This window comes from Solanum dulcamara, chromosome 12 (assembly GCF_947179165.1).
Source record: "Solanum dulcamara chromosome 12, daSolDulc1.2, whole genome shotgun sequence".
Lineage (NCBI taxonomy): Eukaryota > Viridiplantae > Streptophyta > Magnoliopsida > Solanales > Solanaceae > Solanum > Solanum dulcamara.
Window position 1 is genome coordinate 23,263,151 of NC_077248.1, and position 16,356 is coordinate 23,279,506.

Sequence of the window (16,356 nt, forward strand, 5' to 3'; positions counted from 1 at the left end):
ATTATCCCTCTTATCATATTTAAGATCAATCGGTAAGCAAGTATATTCAAGTCAATTTCCATGATCAACAACGAGCAAATGACAATTTCATCAATTTCATAATCACATATATAGACTACTATAGCATTTCATCAAGTTCATGTCAAATTCAAGTTAAGGAGTTCACATTTCCAATCAACATCACAGCACACACATAGTCCTTTTATTACTCCTATCTTTCATAATAAGCCCAATTCACATGATTATCAACCCAATTTTATTCTCATTTCACCCCAACACATATACGAAAGCAAGTCCAAGTAATCTACAGGATTTACGGGGTTTTAGAAGTTCACTTGCCTTAATAGATACACGTTCAATCATTAACTTGAGCCTTCCCTTTCTGAATTGATTCTGAAATACCACAATCTATCCAAATAGTGATTCACAATCAAATTATGAAGCTAACAATACCAAAATCATAAAATTTAGGTAAACGGTCAAAATGACTCAAAAATAGAATTTCGAAAATGGAGTTTAAAATCCAAATTTTTTTTGGATGAAAATGATCCTCAAAGCATTAGGAATGCAATAGAGAAAACCATTTAAAAAATAGAGTTAAAATCAACTCAAAATTCCCAATTTCGTAAAAGTTCATGTTCTTAAAAACACCCATGAATTTTGGGATTGAAATCATGATTTTTGATGTTAAAATCCATAAATAACCAATGAGTAATGAAACGAAAAAAAAGAAGAAAAGAACTAGAACCCGTTTGGATAGGTTTTAAGTTGATCAAAACCAATTTAAAGTCCTTTTTTAACTTTTGGATGCGTTTGCCTAATACTAACTTTAAGCCATAAAGTTCTTAAAGTCAGTCAAAAATGAAAAGTTAGGATTTCTAACTTTTTTTTTCTAAGTGCTTAAAGTCATTTTATTTGACCATAAAAATTACTTTTATATACATTATATTTTAACTAAATTTCCAAACTACCCTTTTTATTCTTTTAACCCTAAAATTTATATCATTTTCTTCATCAATTTTATCCAAACACTCAACTGTTTATTTATAAATATATATTTTTTTTCTTTAAGCATATGCAAACGTGCTCCTGCTCCACTTCATTTAACCTTAGATCATTGAAGATACTATGGCTTCAGCTGAAAAAAGTAGTGCTCCATTCGGCTCATGGAAGTCACCTATCACTGCCGATATCGTCTCGGGTTCCGATAAACGCCTTGAAGGCTTCACCGTAGACTCCCATGGCCACCTAATATGGCTGGAGACTCGCCCTGCTGAATCTGGACGAGCTGTGCTTGTTAAAGAATCAGGGGAGGATATTACACCCAAAGACTTCAATGTTCGGACCACTGTTCATGAATATGGTGGTGGCTCTTTTGGGGTTTCTGGAGATGTACTTGTTTTCTCCAATTTTGATGACCAGAGATTGTACAAACAGCTTCTCCCTTCTTCAGGTAAGCCATCCATCTATAATTTTTAGTACTATTAAACTGATCATACAAATTGAAATCCAAGTGCTAAGCTTTTCGAAAATATTACTGTAGCAGCTAAGAGAAGAGAAGAAGCTATTCTAGGGTTAATCTAAAAATATTTTGATTGATGTCCTCCATTCCCCTGGATTTTAGATAACAATCATACAAAAATAACAAACTCTGGCAAGGTCTACAACATTTGCGGAGCCAGTATTTTCTCTTAGAGCTTCAAAATATGAAAAATATGAAAAAGTAAACACACAAAAGAAATCGAAGTGTTCAACATTTACTATATATGAAAAATAATTTTAACTGTATATAAACCGTGTAACTTTCCGCGGAAGGGGACATTACTAGCTCCCCCGGGCTACAAATGCATAAATTGAAAGTACAGTAGGATAATTGTAATAAATAGAATTTTAACTTAAAACATAGGCATAATACATAAATGTGCCAACTTGGCTTCATTTGACATCTATCCCTCCAACTTTGGGTATGCACATGTAGACATTTAAATTTGTATAAAATTGAACAAATAGGCATATGTGTACTACATGGCGTCCTATGTGGCATTCACAGCCTACATGGTGGCCTACATGTAATATGCCATGTAGGATTTGTGTGTTTACTTGTTCAATTTTAAACAAGTTTAAGTGTCTACTTTTGTACACCCAAAGTTGGAGGGCATAAATGCAAGTTGAAGCTACGTTAACGGGCACATTTATGTATTATGCCTAAAACATAATTGGGTAAAGAGTAGTTGTGAGAACTCATAACTTACTGATAACCAACAAACTTTTATCACCTTCATCTGCTTTGCATATAACCTCAATTCTTAAGCGTTGCATCATGTACTTCATCTAGACAAGAATGATGGGATTGAAGTATGATAAAGTCTAATTTTCTGTTTCCAAAGATGATTAAATCATTGTGTGCGAAAGTCTGAGGTTGATCCATTTGAAGCCTCATCAGGTAAGGCTCACTAAATAGAGTAAAGGTGTGGTGAATCTTACCTGATCATCTAAGGCTTCAAATGGATCAACCTGATCCTGAGAGGCTTTCACAGATTGCTAGCTATCTAATCGTCCTTGTCAACGACATCTCAGTTGAAGCATCCTTAGCCGTTCATCAAATTGGCGGGAATAGCTTTAAATACCAAAGCCTATATTGTAAGATGAGTAAAATGCAATTAGTACAACATAAAAGAGAAATGGTCATGAACTCAAAAAACATAAAAAACAAAAAAAAACATATTAATTAGTTACCACGAACGCCGATGGGAAGCCGTAAAGGTTATAAGTGGCTTTGGTTGGTTTCAATTCTTTCAAAAGATATTTAATGGTGAGGTCGTAGCTTATTCGATTGCATGATAGAATTCTTTCTTTTTGTATGTTAATTTGATCCAATCATCTTCAACCACCTTGTTTACATCTTTTACACACACAATGTTGTACAAGAAACAAGCCAAGCTGAATGAAGCTATGTGCCTTTATTGGACAGTTGGATCATTGATCTTTTGAAGGATCACAACAACATAACAAACTTCCCACTAGATTCAATAATCTCTTACCCTCCACTTGTGCTAAAGCTGATTTCTCATTCTCTTTGAGGGAGGAGCATGACATCGGAGTCCAAATTCCGAGTGCAAATTCGTTCATGTCAATAAAAACAGGCATGCCGTTGTAACTGCACAAAAACTCCTAGTTTTTCTTGCTGAAGTCCAGCAAAGAAGATCATGCAACAATCTCGTTGAGAACCATACAGCTTCAGATCTAAGAATTGCACGAAGCAACTTCTCTTAAAATCATTTTCAATGCGCTGATCCCTCGACTTTTCTCTGAATTCCTTAAAACCTTTTCCTAGAACATATCCATAACATTCCCTCCATTGTAAAGTAAAATCATGAGGATGTGCAAGGTGATAAATTGTTTTTCTAGTGTTACAAGAATAAGGTGTTGATCAAGCTAAGAAGCAGCGGCATATTCTTCTACCATACTTTTTTAATATCAATGCTCTTGACGGATTCAGGAACCGAAAGACTCTCGGGATCACTGTCTGTACCAATTGCATTATCAATGTCAGTCCCTATAAATGACTGTGCATCCTCATCATCATTTGATCGATTGCTTCTTCTTTCGTAGATCATCGTTGGATCCTCAATTGGTGTATAAACTACTTCTCTCTCATTTCTTTCTTGGTATCCAGTTGGATTTTACAAATAATCTCGTGTCTTTCTTCTCTAGCCGGCACCTCACCATTTTCCGACTCCTAAATTGTTGTTTCTTCGGTTGCCGGATCCTGAACTGTAAGTTCATCTTTGTTTGCCTGGTCACCAAGCTCTTTTGCTAGAAGCAGCTGAAGATGTCCTAGTTTTTTTTTCTTCTTTTTTCCCACCTGTATGGCTCATTTGTCTACATACACATGACAGAAAAAATTAAACAATTATTGATTTGTTCCAACAACTACTGAAGTTGTTGGAAATTATTATTCAAAGAGGCCGGATGCAACAATCCCACAACAATAGAGAACTCTAAACAACTACTCCCACCACAATAACAACTTTTTGTTTGAAATCCCTATTCTCTACCCTATCCATACTCAGCAGTTCAATTCTACCCAAAACCCCAAATTCCTGGCCCAACAGTTCAAAATAAGAAATAGAAAAAAAAATAAGTGTGATGAACTGAAGTGATAAAGTAACAAGTCTATTAAATTTCACAAAAGTTGAGCTGTAGGGAAGATTGAATTGATAATTTGTTAATCATGGATTCAGGTCCAATGCCGATAACTCCAGATTATGCGGGACCTCATGTAAGGTATGCTAATGGGGTCTTTGATGGTCGTTTAAACCGTTATATTGCTGTAAGAGAAGGTACATATATCTTTACTTATAATCACAACATGTTTTGTTATAATAATTTCTGGAAAGGATATTTTCTCTACAGTCTTGTTCGCTGTAACTTTATATTCTTGCTCTTTTCTATCTACAAATAGATCATCGAGGGGTTGATGCAATGCCAACTAATGAGATTGTGAGTGTTGCCCTTAATGATAACACCACTGAAGGTATGTAAGTGGCAAAGGCTTTGAGGTATTGTGAATCAATTGATCTATTATGTTAAAATGGAGAATGCAAATGAATTTCTGCTTCTGCTTTTATTTATGAATGTCAGAACCAAAAGTCTTGATTAGTGGGAATGACTTCTATGCATTCCCACGGATGGACCTGAAAGGGGAGCGTTTGGCCTGGATAGAATGGAGCCACCCTAACATGCATTGGGATAAAGCAGAGCTTTGGGTCGGGTATATATCTGATAGCGGGTAAGTCTTCTAACATTCTCTCTACTGATTAAAGAAAGTCGTCTTACATCCTCTCTTTATTAGAGATAATGACAATGTTGCCCACACTGCTAGACATATGTTCTCCCTCCTTTTGTTTTCATGCACATTGAATCCAATTTAGCTATAAGTTGTTAACAATTGGTTGAATTAATTTATATAGAGACATCGAGAAGCGATTAGTAGTTGCTGGTGGCTGTCCTACTCTGGTGGAATCGCCAACTGAGCCTCTATGGTCGTCCAAAGGCAGGATAAGTTCTAAAATTCTGCTGTTTACTCCTCATTCCAAAAGCAGAATAACTGCCACCTTCAATATGACTTTGAATATCTGAAGCAGCCTCCTTTAATTATTGCAGGGGAATTATTTTTCATAACAGATAGAAATGCAGGGTTTTGGAACTTATACAAATGGGTAAGTACATTACACCTTAAGAGTTTTGCGAATTCTGCACTTCTTGGTGTTGGTTGATATTTCATCTTTTTTTATTGCTTCTACATCAGACTGAAGATAAAAATGAGGTCCTTGTAATTTACTCTTTGAACGCTGAGTTCACAAGACCATTATGGGATTTTGGAAATCGATGTTATGACATCATTGAGAGGAAAGAGGAATCAACAATTATTGCTTGCAGCTACAGGTCTCTCTCTCCACTGCAATACCATCCCAGTTTGTTTCATTGTTTCCCCAGCATCTCTTAGAGTTAGTTGACATGTCTAATAAAATTGCTTTCATCCATGATGGCTTGCAGGCAACATGGAAAGTCACATCTTGGTGTTATAAATCAAGCTAAGAACTCTTTCTGTTCAGTTGATATTCCATTCACTTACATATCAAATATTGTAAGTTGCATCTTATATTGTTGATTGTCTTATTGGTGCAACATTCAGAACGTGTAACCATCTGCTTAAAATGTTGTTTAGGTTGCAGGTGGACAGATCCTTTACATTGAGGGTGCATCTTCTGTTCTTCCTACATCTTTAGCAAAGGTTATAGCTTCATTTCTGTAGCGGTGTCTTTTTCAAATAACTATTTTCCACAGTTTGACTTAATGAATTCCACGCTTTGCAACAGGTGATACTAGATGATCATATGTCAAATGTTGTATATTTCAGTATCATGTGGTCATCTTCTTCAGACATTGACAAGTACATATCATATTTTAGCCGCCCAGAGTTTATTGAATTTCCAACAGATGTGGCAGGTCAAAATGCCTATGCATACTTCTATCCTCCGTGCAATCCAGAATATAATGGTAGTCAAGAAGAAAAACCTCCACTGTTGCTAGAAAGCCATGGTATATGATTCGTATTTCCTTAAAGTCATATTCATTATGCACCAAGTACTAATTTAGTTTTCCATGACATTGATTAAAAAGCGCTGAAAAATTAAGATTCTAGGCATTGTACATTAAAAGTTTGTTACTGAAAGTTAAGAAGGGGGGGGGGGGAATTAAAATTATGTAGTCGACTTGACCTACAAATAAATATCACAAGTAACACAGTATATATAAAGCATAAAGTAAATGAAGACATAATGTTTTATCGTGGTTCGGAACACCGATGTGGTGCTTACTTCCAGTCCCCTTGGGTTACAAGGGTTTCCCTTAGAGCTTTTTGTAAATGGTGAGATTACAGATGAGTTTTACTTTTAACTCTACCAGGTGATCTTCTTGTCGACACAACCTCTATCTGTATAACCTACACTTTTCTTTTCTTTCTCTTTTTCTTCTACAATTGTATTCTTTGCATGATTACAGAGTATTTATGAAAGATGAAAGAACTAATTGAGTACAAGTTCAAGTGAAGTTGTGTAGTTTCTTTGATGGAGTCGAGAGGTCTTTTATATCCGGCTTTGGAGAAGTAGCCGTTAGCTCTAATAGGGAAAACTCAAGGGATTTTCATTCAATCAAGGATTTGTAATGTTTCTTTGATTGAGTGTACATGTCCATATCAGATATGTCCATGTATTCCTTTTGCCGTGGGATCTTCTATGCTTTTCGGCCTTGTACAAAAATCGTCTTTCCTTTTTAGACTTTGACTCTTGATATCATGAAGCTTGATTTCTTCTTGATTAATCTTCTTGCCATCTGGAATCTTCTTTCCTTTGGCTTGATGGTAGCTCGCGTGGATCCTTTCTTTCCTCTGATTCGATGGTAGCTTGCGTGAATCCTCCTTTGATTTGTTCTTGATTGATCTTCCTTCCGTATAGGCATTCTTTTTCCTTTTTGATCATAGTTAGTAAAACATCCGTGTGAGCTAATCTTGCTGATTACTTCTGTAACAGAAAGTCATCCATTAGTCATTACGCAAAACAACTATGGTGCTAACAGTTACATGGCAGTGCTGTTGTCCAGTTTCACGTCTTCAATATAATGAAGCTGTAAATGAAAGGAAATGCAATGTTTTTCTTCTCTTTTTGTACTGAAAAGTCTCTCTTTTTCAATAGTTAGTGGCTTTGTGTAAAGGGAAGTGTTTATCGTGTTCTTTGCTGTTTTCTGGCAGAACATATTCCAAAGGCTGACCTTTCTACAAGTCTACTAACCATTGAGAGAGCGCGCATGCACACATGCACATGTAGACACACACATGACTGTGAATACAGGGCTATCCAGATAAGTGTGAGTGCATGTGTCTTTTCTGTGTGTCGAAGTGAGGAAATAATTCTGTTTTCTTTTTGATCCTTATCAACCATTATGTTGCTTCATGGTGGGATTGATTTTATCATCTCAATGGAAAGATCACTTCATTTCTCTATTTAAGTTTCTTTGTAATTTCCAGATTCTAAATTTGCATATGATTCATTTATATATAAAATTCGGTAGCAATATGAAGACTTGTTTAAATTAATAATCACATTTACTTCTAGCTCGTAGTTTGATCATTATAATGTGGAAATTATGTAAGACACTTGCTGTTCGTAATTTTCATATGAAAGAGCGTGCTTACACCTTGCAGCACTTTTCAATTGAGCTTGAGTACACTGAATGATTCTAGATTATTAAAATGCGATTCTGTGGTTTGCTTTCATAATATCTCTTGTTTGGTTCGAGCAAGGAATATAGCCAACAAAAACAGAGAGATTGAAACTTCCAAAGAGCTATGAGTAACTGCTTCATTAATCTTCTCTTCATTCTGAGTATGCACAAGGTTAACCAATTTTGAACTGCTGCTCATGTGTGTTACAGGAGGGCCAACAGATGAGGCACGTGGAACCTTAAATCTTAGCATCCAATATTGGACTAGTAGAGGATGGGCATTTGTGGATGTTAACTATGGAGGAAGTACAGGTATGTTATCAGAGTCTGAGCAATTTATTTTAACTTCCATATTTCTTGTATTCGGACGAACTTTTCATTTATTATTTTTTGGTTGTCCAATTCTGCTGTATCTTATTTACTGCATATAACTTTCTGAATGTATACTATATTTCAGTCCGTTAAGTTCGGATACATTACAGTCCATTAAGGTTTTAAAGTTTACTTGTCCCTCTCTTTATATAAGATAACTAAGTCTTTATAAATTTGAATTCAAGGTTATGGCAGGGCATACCGAGAACGCCTTTTGGGGAAGTGGGGAATTGTTGACATCAATGATTGTTGCTCGTGTGCTAAAAGTTTGGTAAGTTAAATTAAATTGTCACTTACCCTTAATTGTTATTTTTCTCATTTCTTTACGTTAGAGGTTTAACTAGGAAGCTTTGTTGATTAAGGTGGATGAGGGGAAGGTTGACGGAAAGCGCCTTTGCATAACTGGGTGTTCTGCTGGTGGTTACACAACATTAGCTTCTCTTGCTTTCAGAGATACATTCAGAGCTGGCGCTTCTTTATTTGGAGTAAGTCAATATGCGACATCAATCTAGTATTAAGGAGGGCATGGTTGTTATTATGGTATGACTAGTGTTAGGCTCAGACAAAGTAAAATGCTTAGTAAACCTTACCTGTTCTCTCCATGAACCATCATGTGTGCATAAATAGAGGATAAAACGGGAAAAAGGACAATGGGATGGCATAATTTGAAGTTTAAGTGATGGTTCATATTTACTAATGTTTGTTTTCCTTAGGAATAGCTGGCTTAATTTAATTGCATTTACTTGATTTTCTTTGTCCTTTCTTGTAGTCTTTGCACTGTTTAGTTGCTATGATTTCTGCACTGTTTTCTTCTTCTTTGTAATTGGATTTGCTGCATTTTAGCCGAGGGTCTTTCGGACACAGGTTCTCTTCCTCCATGAGGTAGTGGTAAGGTCTGCGTACACTCTACCCTCCCTGAACTCCACTTTTGGGACCTCTCTGTCACTGGGTATGTTGTTGTTCTATGTCTGCATTTCCTTTTGAATATGCCGAAAAAGTTTAATGGAGTACGCCGTTTACATTATGCTCGTTTATCAGCTCTCTGGTCACAAACTTGTACCTCCTATGCTCTACTTCACTATTGGAATGGGGGAGGGGGTGAGTGATTTGGAAAATATGGTTCCAGTGGAATTCGGTCATGAGCGACACTCTTTCTGCTGTTTTAACAGATTGCCGATTTGAAGTCATTGAGTGATCAGATGCACAAATTTGAATCCCACTATATTATTAATCTCGCTGGTAATTATTTATTCACAACTAAATAGTTCCAATGACTTCTGGTCACAATTTAACATTGTTGTTCCTTACAGGTAACGAAATCGCTTTAAATGAGCGGTCTCCTATCAACTTTGTTGATCGATTCTCTTGCCCCATAATATTGTTCCAAGGATTAGAAGACACAGTAAACTGCTGCAACTTGTGCTTTTTTTTTTTTCATTTTACTCTGCATTATTAACAACAGGAAACTGCTGTTGTTGGGTAAGTAATATTCTTATTTAACTAACTCCTTTTTAGAAAGGAAATTGAACCGTGTTATTCAATTTTAATCTCAATGGAGCCTAAAAGTTCAGTTTTCCTTTTGCAATGAAAAACTAGTATCTTGCATCGAACAGCTATACAATTATTGAAGCTCCTTGTAAGGATAACGGAAACATTTGTTTACAGGTTGTCCAGCCAGAACAGGCCCGAAAAATCTACCAGGCATTGAAGAAAAAGGGTTTACCTGTGGCTCTCGTGGAATATGAAGGAGAATCTCATGGATTTCGTAGGGTAAAACATTATATGATTCTACTGATACTTTTTAATGTGGTTTTTCATTGCCCAAAGCAATAATGAGCGTCTGAGTTATTATGCTCAAGTTGAAGCATGAAATCCTGGGAGTTCCCAACTGACCAGATTTTTCACAGGCGGAAAGCATAAAATTCACTCTTGAGCAACAAATGGTGTTCTTTGCTCAAACAGTTGGACATTTTGCAGTGGCTGATGATATAACTCCCACACACGTTGACAACTTTGATTAAGTACAACCAGTATCCTGACTGCCCTCGTGGGGGGAGAGTGTGAGAATTCCAGTTACCATTTCCATCAAATCTTAGATTTCGCCAATCAATAAGGAACTTGAAGTTCGTCCTTGTCCCCTATCCCACCCACATCTCCCTATAGATGGTGCTAAAGAATAAAAAATATGAACTATGTTAACCAGACAATAAACATGAATTTGTTGTAAATAATGGGTGGATGTGGATGTGCTATGGCATACATGTACTGTAACATGTTTACATTCCAAGTTTGAAGGGAGTAATTAAGGGTGACAAAAATATCTTGGAATTTAAAAAGAGTGACGAGTTTTAAAAATTGAGTGTTGGCGACAATTTTATGGTTTGTAATTAACAAGCTTTGACCTTTTTTTCAACAAGTTTTTAATTTTTTTTTACACTTTGACCCAATATTATATAGAAATCTTAATGGCCTAAAAAGATTAAAAAATAAAAATTGCCGCATCTCTTCTCAATTACCCATTCCGTGCGTTTTCTTCTCCTCTCTTCTTCTATTAATTCTTCTTCCTCCTATTGTTGTGATGTTGGAGTTATTGTTGTTCTTGTGGCTGCTGTTATTGTGCTGGAACGGAGAGAACATAGCTCCTCTTTTCTTTTTGCAAAACAAAATAATTTTAAAGTGGAAAAAAATAAATTAAATTTCCTTGATTGGAACTAAATTTCATTGGTGTAGCATTGGACATTGCTTGAGGGGTGTTTTTTGATCATTTTAATTAGTGAATATTATTCTTTTATGTATATTGCTCATCTCAGCTGTTGAAACAAATGCAACAAGTGATGATACAAATGCAACTATTGGATATGTTACAGTAGTTGTTGCATCTATTTTAGTAGTTGCTGCACTAATTGTTGCTTATATTTAAGCAGTTGTTGAAACATATTTTGTTGCATCAATTATTGAATATATTTCGACAATTAATGTAGGTGTTGCAGCTGCTGCATCAATTATTAAATATGCTTCAGCAATTGATATAGGTTTTCCAAAAGTAAAGACCCCTCTATAAAAGTTATTGAAAATTCAATCTGTATTGAATTGAGCTACAAGGCTAGTTATTGGAGAATTTGAAGGGGAAGTGAGATTGCAAAGACTTTGATGAGGGGGACACATGAGTACGGTTATGTAGTGCTTGATGCTTACCATTTTATGCTTATGAAGGTAAATTTAGAAGTAAGACATAATTGAAGCTTGATGAAAATGGTAGGTTTAAATATTTTTTTATTGCCTATAGAGCTTTCATTTGTGGTTTTCAATATATTCGAAAAATCATAGCTGTGGATGAGACATTTTTGAATAGTAAATATGGAGGAGTGTTGTAGTCTGCCGTAGCATAAGATACAGAGGATCATATTTTTCTAGTGACATTTTGTGTAGCATACACCGAGTGTGATGCCTTTTACCGATACTTCTTCAAGCAAATGAATAGCTTTGTGGATGATACCTCTGAATTTTGCATAATTTCTGATAAGACATTGAAGTATTAAAAAGATGATTGAAATTGTGTTTTCTTTGGCTCATTATAATTGTTGCATGAGGCACTTTAGAGGAAATATCCAAAATAACTTTCATAATGGAAAAACATCTACCACTTTTATAAAGCAGCAAAAGCGTATAACTTAGATGAGTTCAATGATCACTTCAATCAAATGAGAGATACAGTTTCAGGGGCCGCCACCTGTTTGGAACGCGTTTTATTTCACAGATGGAGCAGGTCATTCTTTCTGGAAAAAAGGTAAATCTGTATGTGTTGAATTTGCAGTAGTTACATCAACTGTAGAAAATGCATGAAGTAAGTGCAACAATTGCCGAAACAAATACAACAATTGTTGAAATTGCTGCTTTATATAATATTTTTCAGTAATTTTAAATTCATTAACAATTTTGATTGTTGATTTCTATAGGTACAAAATTTTGACGTCAAACATTGTTGAGTCGATAACTCAATGTTTCTTGATAAAAGAGAATATCCCATTACTTCTTTTTTGATGAAATAAATATGAGATATAGAGGAAAATTTTATGAAAGGCGCAATATGATCATTAATACACCAACCATCTTTGTTCCTAAGATAGAATAAAAAATTAAAAAAATGTTAATTGGGAGAATAAACTATTGATTCATCAAATTGTCAACTATGAGTACATTGTCACCGGTCACAATAAAGTTGCATTGGTCAAGTTATAATGTAAATTTTGCACCTGTAGAGTCTTTGACCTTGATAAAATATTGTGTCCACATGCTATGACAATACTCCGATGTCAATATGGTGATAATTATAAAAGACGCAGTTGTGAGTACGCACTTTCGTATTACAAGGTAGAGACATACTTTTTTTGCATATTTGGAGGAAATTAAATCCGTGTCACCCGAAGATACTTGAAAATTTTCTATGAAATTTTTATAGAGGGAAATACATCCTTCACATGTTGAGCCAGGCAAACTGGGAAGAAGAGCGAAGAAGAGACGAAAAAGAATCGAATAATCATTTCCAACATGTTCCATATCCAAAAGGGCTGGGTATAAAAGAATAACATGCTCAAAGCGAATTACTCCACATGAATAGATTTGATATCTTAACTACTATTTGTTGTTAGTGAGCTTTTTTAATTTCTATGTAGTGTTGGTGTTGAACAATTTTCTTATTGAATGCTTCAGTTTTCAAGAAATTGCACGTGACATTGTTGAATCCTTAGCAAGTAGGTAGTCTGCTTTAGCAATTGCTGTAATTGCTGCTGATTTTCTTAGCAAGTAGGCAATATACTTCAGCAATTGTTGCACTTGCTGAAACAAATCTCAACAAGTAAGACAGTATGCTTTAATGACTGTTGTACTTGCTATTGATTTTCTCAGCAACTGTTGCACTTGTTGAAACAAATCTCAACAAGCAGATAGTCTGCTTCAGCAATCGTTGCACTTGTTGATATTAGATAGTCTGCTTCAGCAATCGTTGCACTTGCTGAGAGAAATCTCAGCAAGTACGCAAGCTGGGTCAACAACTGTTGTACTTGTGGAGAAAAATCTCAACAAGTAGGTAGTTTGCTTCAGCAATTACTTCACTTACTGAATAAAATCTCAGCAAGTAGGACGTCTAATTCAACAATTTCTGAACTTGCTGAGATCTCAGCAAGTAGGCAGTTTGCTTAAGCAACTACTTTACTTGCTGAAAAAATTCTTAGCAAGTAGGCAGTATGCTTCAACAATTGCTGTACTTGCTGAGAGAATTCTTACCGAGTTACTAAATTTACTGTAGCAACTAAGATATTTGTTGTCATGTTTATAAATAAATTACTACGTAATTGTATAAGATCACCACTAAAGGCAAGTCTAAGTGCTATAATATATCAAATTATTTTGTTTATCATTTAATATGATTCATATAATTAATTAATCATCAAATTACTCAGTTAAGGTTGACTACGTGTGCAATTACTCAATTATCATCTGTGATGAATAAATTACTTTATAATTGTATAAGATCACCACTAAATTCAAGTCTAAGTACTACAATATATCAAAATCAGTTTATTTATCATTTAATATGATTTATATAATAAATTAAATCAAATTACTCAATTGAGACTGACTATGTGTGCAATTAATCGATTTATAATCTATTATAAATAAATTACTATGTAATTATATAAGATCACCACTAAAATTAAGTTTAAGTATTATAATATATCAAAATTACTTTATTTATCATTTAATATGATTGATATAATTAATTAACAATCAAATTACTCAATTGAGAGTGACTACGCGTGCAATTACTCGATTTATAATCTATTATAAATAAATTACTATGTAATTATATAAGATCACTACTAAAATCAAGTCTAACTACAATAAGATATCACAATTACTTTATTTATCATTTAATATGATTAATATAATCAATTAACAATCAAATTATTAAATAAAGGTTGACTATGCATGCCGTAACATTATTTTAAATCCATTCAATTTGAATTTGTCTTTTCTCCATCATAATTATTGTTACTCGATGTATCATCTTGTCACGACCCAAACTGCCCCTAGGTGTGATGGCGAATAGAATCTCGAGGGACTCTAAACAAACCACTTTTACATAAGCATGACACTAAGATTATCAAACATAATCAAATGAATTGAAAAGCGGAATGTAAATCTCAAATGATAATCTCATCATAATATAAAAAATCTGAACAAAAGACCATAAAGCGGAACCTAAGTCTAATATAAACATCTACTAACATAATTGAGTTTCTAGGACATGTCCCTAGCCAACTTTAAAATCTGAAACTGAAAATATAGTCTGAAATAAACTAAGAACTCATAAGTGGTATGTCCCCTCACCAAGAGGACTCACCAAGCAGTGCAAGCCTGATAGATATAATACTAACCGCGGACATGAGATGGAGCGTCAGAACCTATAATATGAAATAATATAGGCAAAAGTATGTGGTCATTACTATGAAATGTACTGAGTATGAAGAATGTACAATGCATGATGTAAAATATGATAATGCAACGACCAAACTAAAACATGACACAAAATCCTCAAAACATCCTTTAAAACATGATACATGATCAAAGGAATAATCATAAGAAAATTACGATCATAACATAACATAAGTGATAGATCATAAGTCTTTGTGAGTGATACCATTGATCAATATAAATCATGTGAGTTATAATATGGATTCAGGTGTCTTACTCCCATACTGAAAAGAGATTGTCCTACTTGCCAGGTAAGGACCATGAAACATGAGATATTGTGGATCCACTAAGGTTAACTTGATTGTCCAATTGGGACATTTTATGGGGGCACATAGTTGTGGGACTTATGGATTGCTACTAAAGATCCACAGACACTAACAAAAACTTTGATCCCTAAATTCCACTCGGTTCTAAGTATCCTCTCAACCGAATATCATACATAAACATATGATAGTCTTTGAAATTGTAAGAATCTACTAATACTAAGTTCATCATAAAATACTTCAATTATAAGAATAACTCCTTTCAACATATCATGATTCATAACATACTCAAATCATAACAGATACTTATCTAAAGAATCTAGATCATGTTAAGCTTTTCATAGAAAATCACACTTCAATTGCAAGTGGATAAATCATGAAAATCTTTCATAATAAGAATACTTCAATTGGAAGCAACCTTGTTTTCATAAAATTCATATTGATACATCATTCAAAAGCATCCTCAAATCATCATTTCTTCAATTCATGATGCATACTTAAAGTATCAAAACTTGATTTCAAAATCAACATATAATATAAGTTCATGTAAAAATTCTTGAACACACATAATTAAAATCAAAATCAAATCATGCATAATAAGATCAATAGAAATGAATTAAATAATAATTGATTGAATCCATAGAATAATCATAGAAACCTTAGAATTAGAAAAAAATCATAAAGAAAATTTGAAATATTTGGCACTTCATGAACGAAAAGAAATCCATGAATAAAATTCTCACATACCTTGATGATTTCTAGCCTTGGAATTGGAAGAGGAGACTTGAAACCCTAACTTGCTCAAAGAAAAAAAATTGAGAGAGAAATTCCTTGAGAGCTTTCTGGTTTTTGAGTAAATGAGAGGGAATGGGGATGATTTTGAATAGTCATGGTAGTTATAGGACTTAGGAATAGTCTAGAAACGACGTAGTTTATGTCACAATCCAAAAACTGAGGTTATGATGACACACACCCCAAATCCCAACCTAAAGTGTAAGCCTAACAGTAAAACTCATACGAGACTTCCAAAAAGGAAGTCAGGCCACAAAATAAATGAGAAGAAGGACAACGAAGAAAATAACCCAAAACCTAATGTCATAAGCATAAAGAGCATCTAGTACATTATTTGAATCTGATAAACATCATAAGTCTTTGAGTAATAGTAAAGAATGAAAATAAAAGATAGAACTAGTGGCAATCCGGATCCCAAGATCTCACCACTAATCTGATGATGTGATATCCGCTAGAGAGATCTGCTTCGCGCGGGATACCCTGACTAAGATCTGCATCAAAAAGGGACACAAAAGTAGGGGTGAGTACAATCCATATGTACTCTGTAGGTTTGACCGACTGTGTATAAGGAATTAATCAAGCTTATGCAATAAAATAAGGAACACTTCCA

The 16,356-nt window shown here is 34.5% G+C and overlaps 1 protein-coding gene across 7 annotated transcripts; it reads left to right on the forward strand.

Annotated features, from left to right (window-relative positions):
• Nucleotides 1-1,088: 1,088 nt before the first annotated feature.
• Nucleotides 1,089-11,652, forward strand: LOC129876186 (uncharacterized). Of its 7 annotated transcripts, none has more exons than XM_055951537.1 (17): nucleotides 1,089-1,453; nucleotides 4,245-4,343; nucleotides 4,466-4,537; nucleotides 4,645-4,792; nucleotides 4,974-5,056; nucleotides 5,167-5,222; nucleotides 5,312-5,448; nucleotides 5,560-5,650; nucleotides 5,732-5,797; nucleotides 5,883-6,105; nucleotides 7,996-8,097; nucleotides 8,343-8,428; nucleotides 8,520-8,642; nucleotides 9,327-9,396; nucleotides 9,468-9,559; nucleotides 9,823-9,927; nucleotides 11,139-11,652. In XM_055951537.1, the coding sequence occupies exons 1-17, from the start codon at nucleotides 1,129-1,131 to the stop codon at nucleotides 11,187-11,189; spliced, it is 1,929 nt and encodes a 642-aa protein (XP_055807512.1). In that variant the 5' UTR covers nucleotides 1,089-1,128; the 3' UTR covers nucleotides 11,190-11,652. The 7 variants fall into 7 exon arrangements, with proteins under 7 accessions (XP_055807512.1, XP_055807511.1, XP_055807513.1 ...); XM_055951536.1 differs by lacking the exon at nucleotides 11,139-11,652 and adding an exon at nucleotides 10,065-10,495; XM_055951538.1 differs by lacking the exon at nucleotides 11,139-11,652 and having other exon boundaries at nucleotides 9,468-9,636; nucleotides 9,823-9,883.
• The last annotated feature ends 4,704 nt before the right edge of the window (nucleotides 11,653-16,356 follow it).

Excerpts from the sequence above, each read along its gene's own strand:
- LOC129876186 (XM_055951536.1), top strand. The coding sequence starts at position 1,129 with ATGGCTTCAGCTGAAAAAAGTAGTGCTCCATTCGGCTCATGGAAGTCA. Across the intron at positions 5,057-5,166 it reads GCCTCTATGGTCGTCCAAAG|GGGAATTATTTTTCATAACA; the intron begins GCAGGATAAGTT and ends TAATTATTGCAG. Across the intron at positions 5,223-5,311 it reads TTTGGAACTTATACAAATGG|ACTGAAGATAAAAATGAGGT; the intron begins GTAAGTACATTA and ends CTTCTACATCAG.